A 6,809-nucleotide genomic window follows, 5' to 3' on the forward strand; every position below is an offset into this window, starting at 1 on the left:
AACACCCATGAAAGCCAAGCATTCATCTCCAGTTAGGACCAAGACTTATTCCATGGTCAGGCATTTCAGAAATAGTAGCAGCAACACAAAAGTAAAATACTGCAGTCTGAAATAAAGATTAACCAGGCTACATCATTCATTTCTTCACTGTAACATATGCCATAAGGGGAAAGGTAAAGTAGAGCAAGGAAATTTAACTTTTTTATTTACAAAATTGGATCTTAATTTCCGTATTAGGAAAAAATATTCTAGCCCCTACGTTTAACATTTTTACTTGGCCATTACAGTCAGTGTGTACCATGTGAAAAGAACACAGGTAGTGAAGAAAAAGGATATGTCAAAGACCTGCCCAAAGAAGATTTACTACAGGGATGTGCAGATCCCTATAGATTTTTTTTCTTTAAAAAAACCCCCAAAACATACCACAAAAACCAACTAAAAAAACCCAAAACAGAATTAAGATTTTACAAAAATCATTAAAATTATTTGATAGCAAGTTTAGTAACTGAGATGTCTGCCATGTGATGCAGTTAGTTTCAGCCATAGCATCATAATTCATGTTTGTGGAGTTACCAATATGAAAAGCCTTAGGCTTAAGATCTTCTGAAGCGGGCCTCAATTTGTTCCAGGGTCTGTCCTTTTGTTTCAGGAACACAGAAGGCTGTAAAAGTTACACTGAGGCGGCAGAAGGCCAAGAAGAGCCAGAACATACCAGAGGATGTTAAGAAACGCTGAGGGAGGGGAAACGACAGGAATCGCATTATTACACCTCACTACCATAGGACTCCAGTTTTGGATTTCCAGAGAAGGCTGTGGCTCAATGCTCTTTCAAGAGCATCTTTAATAAACGTCCCTATGAAAAGAAACTTCAGACTGTAATTTACAATGCTTACTGTAAAATCATTAAATTCTCTGGTTACCAAGGCCATCATCCAGGTTGTTAACACACAAGCAGTACTCGATATGCCTCTAGCTTTAAGTAGGAAGATTTCAGATACCACCAGTCAAGGAACAGGGCCCCAGCCAAGGGCAAAACCTGCAGTTACAAACACAAGAGAATAAATCCAAGTATATATTCAAAGGGAAGACTGAGTAATGCCCCAGTCAGTGAAGGAAGGGGGATGAAGTTTTCACTCTAGATTCTTGGATTATTCCAGTAAAACGGTACCTCTACCAAAAAGTATGTTATTTTAAGGCACCATGATAAATACCAGCGCATTTTCCATCAAACTCATTACAATGCTACTCTTAACAAGCAGAGCTTCTTGCCACAAAGTCTCTGAGTGATAAGCTTAAAAACTGACCTTGTTTCTAACTGCTGCTGCCTTCTGCCATCACAGAATTCAGTGCAGCTTAGACACTAACACACTGTTTTCTATTAATGACTGTAAAGCAGCTTAACCTGAGCAATTACTATTAGCACAAGGAGGTGTAAGTTTGTTTTCTGGGGAAGTGGCTTAATTAAGCTGTTAGCTCTATCACTAGGGTTGTGAATGCCCAGCCAAAAAGTCTGTTCAAGACATAACTCATCAGTAATGTGACAAAAATGGAATAAAACTGTCACTAATTGCCAGTTTTGTGTAATGATGGCCTGGAAGCCTGTTCCACTTACCAACAACAAAGAGACCTAGGCTCACTACTGCAAGCCAGGATATGCTGCTTTCTGTTCCTGGAGATGCTGAATTTAGAGTGAAGAATACATCAGGATTTTATGCGTTGATTTGGAAGGACCATTTTAAAGTAAAGCACAAACAATGCAGTACTGAGAGCCATGATTATCCCTGAAAAGTAAGCAATAACCAAGCTGTTACAGGTTGACACTTGGGTGTTCCTCTGAGAGACAGAACACAGGCTGGCCCTCACAGAAGTGTTTCTTAAAAGACAGTATTCTTGGAAATAAATGCTGACCTTGACAGGAGTGAAAGATGCTAGACAAGCATTCTAACCACTAGGCAAACAACTTAGGCTCGACAGCAGTCATTACTATCATAACTGTAGTCATGTAGAACTAAACACCGCAATATGTCATGGAAGTAGGAGCACCCACAGAGAAATTACTCTGAAATAGCCATTTGTTGATAACTTGGGTATGAGGATGTGTCGTAACACTGAATCTTACTTACCAGAAAAACCACCACAGTAGTAATAAATGTCTCAGTGACATAGCTCTTCCAAAATAAAACCTGGCTTGGTAAGAAGTCAAAAAGATAGCCATTTCTAGTTTCCAGGGGTTCTGCCTACAGTGTATACACAACATGATGATTTCTTCTTATGAATTTAAGTCTATGATTATACCAAATTATAAATAGAAAGCAAAACACTTAAAATTAATTCCTCCCAACAGTTAAGGCATTTTTTGGTACTACATACAGTAATTTTTCTTACTGAACAAAATTCAGTAATGTATTTTACCAGATACACAAAGCAGCACTCTTCATCCAGCTTTATCTATGATAAGTGGAGCCACAGCAGTGAAACATACCTGTATGGAACCCACAACAACAGAGGCCATCCCGCTGTCCTGAAATAAAGTAAGAGGGAGGGAGAGTTTGCTCTTTCAGGCTGGTAAGAGGATCACTATTCAAGCATTACAAATGCATTTATTTTTTCAGTCTGAAAGAAGATACAACTGTGACACAGAAATTAATGGTGGATGAAGACAAGGGGAAAAAAATGAAAAAGGAAAAAAAAAAACCCACCACACAGACATCTCCAATGAACACAACATAAACTTTAAAATAAGCCACAGCTTCTTTCTAGAGTTTCACTTTCTCTGGAACACTGCATTTCCAACTCTAATAAACAAAACCAATACAGGAATTTCTATCAGACCAGCAAAACACAAAATACTTTCCCCCCAAAAAACCATGACATTCAGGTATGCCAGAGCAACACAGTCAATAGGGTATCTAGAATTCAAACAAAAATATCCCTAAAACCCAAACTCTTGTTATTTATGACATGGGCAGGATCATTATCAAGTCGGTTTGTTACATGTTTTAGGCTTACTATATTACTGACCAAGCAAAAACTATTACAGACATTTGTCAATTTGGAAATAAACACCGATTACCTTGAAGTTTGCATCCTCAAAGATAGTTTCTGCATAAAACATAACTGCATTAATGCCTGTTACTTGCTGGAAGAACATTAAAGCCACACCAGTAAGAAGTGGCCTGTAGATTGAGGGGATCTTAAATTCAGAGAGATATAGTCCCTGTTAAAAAGATTAAGGAATGCTTTGATAAATAGTTTTATCTTTTAAACAGAAGAACATAAACAACAACAAAACACCTCAAAATATTCCAGTCTGCTCACACTATGTATCTTAGCAGTAAAAATGTTAACATTTGAAGTATCCAAGAACTTCAGAAAAGCATTTTCCCCCCATTTCTCAGGTTCTAGACGCAAGACATTGACAGTACTTTGCAGAGAAAGTTAACGTGAATGGTTTGCAGAAACCAAACTTTAATGATTAGACCTACTTATTTAAGCATATATCTCACAAGAGGCTAAATGCTGCTTTTAGAGACACAGGACAAAATGCAATGCCAACATTAGGAAAACAGTGTTACGAGGTGTTGAACAATCCTACAAAATCTCTAAATAAACCAAAAAAAGATAGCTGTCATATAATTGACAAGATCACAAGCCCAACTGCTACTCACATACACTGATGGCAGCTAACTATGACAGCAGTTGCAGCTGAAAGGTTGAGGAAGAAGATTTCTTTGAATGTCACTTGCTTCTTGAGGATCGTTTGTATGAGGGAGCAGGTTTGGACCACCATTTGTAGAAAAGGCCATTAACTACGCCTTGGTAAAACCCTTTTAGTGACACCGTATGCTTTCAGATGTTATCTCCATATAGAAAGTTTTTTAAGAGTAAATCAGGTTCTCATCACCTCTTCCTGAACACCAGCTGGAATCTGCCTACATTCCCATTCATGGTCTGCGTGTGGTCCCCGCAAAAAGCTCAGAGAAGCCATCGCTTCTGAGCGTTTGTTCCAATTCAGCAGAAATCTTGGTGATTCAGGCATGAAGGACATGAACAATAGCATTGTGCAGGATTGACCAGAACACAACACTGCCAACCAGCACCATTTTAGCATTACTCCTGGATAACAAAAAGTAAAGAAAGAGGACTATGAACATCAATTAGTTGCACAGACAAATTAACATTTACTTTCAATTCTTCAGCGCAGTTCTTTCATTACATGTACTAATTCTTTTTGCTAACCTAGAGCCCTAATCCCAGTACCTGCAATGTAGGCTCCCGGTATGCCAATCACCACTATCACCTGAACACAAGAGCCCAGCATACCACAGACTTTAGGATGAGATACTTCAGATATACACATCTGAAACATACTTGGATCCAATTTTGGACCAAGGACTTTATAAGTAAGTAATTTCTGAAAAGTAAACAGATGTATTCCATACTAACTCCTCTTCTTAAAAAAAGCCTCAACAAAACAGAGTGAGCAGAAAAGCACCATCTCAGAAACATATATTGGTTTTATGAAAAAAAACTGGGAAAAAAGGGATGACTTAAGCAGGAAGAATGTCGATGCAGTATCAGTATCCCAAAGGTGAATAAACTCACATTACTATGAGCTTCTTTCCTTAACCATATTCAACAAGAAACACATCACCATAAAGCAGTCTAGAGAGCCTGGAAGAGTCTCTGCATAAACATGTAGCCCAAGTGATATATAAAACTCTTTGCAATGGAAGTTTCAGATTTTTTATTCAATGTAAAGGGTACAAATTATTTTATTCTCCATGAAGTTCAAAACTGACAGCTGACAACACAGGCTATGTGGACAGCATCACACCTCATCCAATATTTAGGATAAACTTAAACTTTTTAGCTATTTTTCATTATATGGACTCCAAGTCAATAGCTACAGTTTAGATATATACGTAAAAAAAAAAGAAATCCCTCACATTTATACATACGATTCTTTCTAAAGTCACGATTCTTTCTTTTTTCTGGAAGAAAAATAAAAAAGACCCTCATTTCAAGAATAATTTAGAGGTTCAAAAACTTGGTTTTATATATGACACTCTTCTCCCTCATTACTGCAGTCACAGTTTTTACTATTGGCTGTGGGTTAAGGCCTCTGTTTATGAAAACTTAGAGCTCAGCTCCGTCAAACAAAAAGAAGACAGTCATTTGTAAAGCAGACAGAATTCCTCCTGAGACATTAACACCACAGACTGAAGCAACCAAACTTCCAACAACAAAGTTGCACAAGACTGTAATTTAGACCCTGCTACGCTGAATCTTTCATACTCATGAAGATTGGTAAAGAATGAGCATTTATTCCATAGTTCATTATGAGTACTTCTTACCCTTTGACACTTCATTTACATCTCACTTTAAAAAACCCCTTGAATTCTGGGTGGTTTATTTCACACTACAACCTATTCAGCTAGATTCAAAAGGCACTACTTGACTTTACACAACTCCCCCAAATCTTATATAAGAGGAATTTGAAGAAATAAATGTTACTAGAACATAAACAGAAGCAATCAAATAAAGGGCTGAGAATCTGAAAGATGACACTGTATAAGGGCAGAAGTGCCACTTGAAGAAACAAAATTTGTTTTATTTATCTTTTATTCATTATTAAAACCAAGTAAAATATGATTCTATAAAAAAGATTATTCTAAATCTACCCAAGCTACCTATAACACTGCTATGGAAAAAGAAACAAAACCCCTACAAACACACAAAAATACAACCACGCATGCATACCCCCCCTGAAAAAAGTCTTACCAGAGCAACAAGTGAAGTAATTCCACTGGCTAAGCCTGTCAGCATCCATCCAAAATAAAGCATCCAAACATTCTGAGCAGATATAACAACTATATATCCAAAAACATATGGTACTGAACACAGCATTAGACTCAGCTTTCTCCCAACTTAGCCACAAGATAGCCTCCTAGTATTCCTCCAGCAGCAGCTCCTAATGTTATCACTGACTTTTAAAAAAAAAAGGATACATATAAATAAATATAAAACAAACTAAATAACAGACAGCCATGTCTTTAAAAATCTTCATGTAAATAGCGGCTTCTAAAAAACGTGCAAGTGTATGCAAGTGTTTTGAAAAATCAAGATAAATTAATTTCTTAATCAAGACATGGTCAGGAAGCACTGCTCACCACAACTGAACAGTAAGTAGTTTTCATGTTACAAACAAAGCTCTTTCAAAGAAGAAAAAAAGCAGCAGTAGCTGTTTCTTGATCTGTCTACAGCCGTCCTTTCACAAACAGGCCTTTCAAACTGTTTTAAAGCCCTGAAGAATTTGTCGTCTTGACTAACCTCAAATCCAGCCTGCACCCACAAGCACACACTCCCCTTGCTGACAGGCTGCACTAACTTATTGAAAAGTTTATCTTCTGTGGTCCCTTAATAGGTTCAACTGAGGAACATGAAAATGGTTAGAAAACATTCTAGCACCAAAAATAAGTTCAAATAGCAGTAGCATGTATTATTAACATACGCTGAGAGTACTCGGAGCATAACAGCACTGCTATGAATTGCTGAGTTTAGGGGGGAAAAAAAAAGATTTCACTATCAAGATCTGCATTCACTCCCACTCCCGGCAGAAGCAATGCCCTCTCGTACAAGCAGCATCTTTTCAACCCGTGCTTTCAGCTGAAATCACACAGTGGGAGTGCATCGCAGACTCGCCCCCAACCACGAGGCTTGATCGCTGTCCAGTCTTGGTTCGGCGCCGCTGACTCTCCTCAGCTCTGGAGTAACGGGTGAGCTCCAGCCCAGCGCAGCGGGCAGCG

General features: G+C 38.0%; 1 protein-coding gene across 1 annotated transcript; it reads right to left on the reverse strand.

Moving 5' to 3' along the window:
* Positions 1-593: 593 nt before the first annotated feature.
* SLC2A8 (solute carrier family 2 (facilitated glucose transporter), member 8) lies at positions 594-6,804 on the reverse strand (the record flags this gene model as incomplete). Its single annotated transcript, XM_009873003.1, is given in 11 exon segments — positions 594-731; positions 894-1,036; positions 1,613-1,719; positions 1,721-1,781; positions 2,413-2,521; positions 3,074-3,217; positions 3,905-4,116; positions 4,261-4,360; positions 5,785-5,933; positions 5,936-5,990; positions 6,706-6,804. Coding segments are annotated over 11 exon segments (1,317 nt in total), but the record flags the coding sequence as incomplete, so codon positions are not given.
* Between the last annotated feature and the right edge of the window lie 5 nt (positions 6,805-6,809).

This window comes from Apaloderma vittatum, unplaced genomic scaffold (assembly GCF_000703405.1).
Source record: "Apaloderma vittatum isolate BGI_N311 unplaced genomic scaffold, ASM70340v1 scaffold9347, whole genome shotgun sequence".
Classification (NCBI taxonomy): domain Eukaryota; kingdom Metazoa; phylum Chordata; class Aves; order Trogoniformes; family Trogonidae; genus Apaloderma; species Apaloderma vittatum.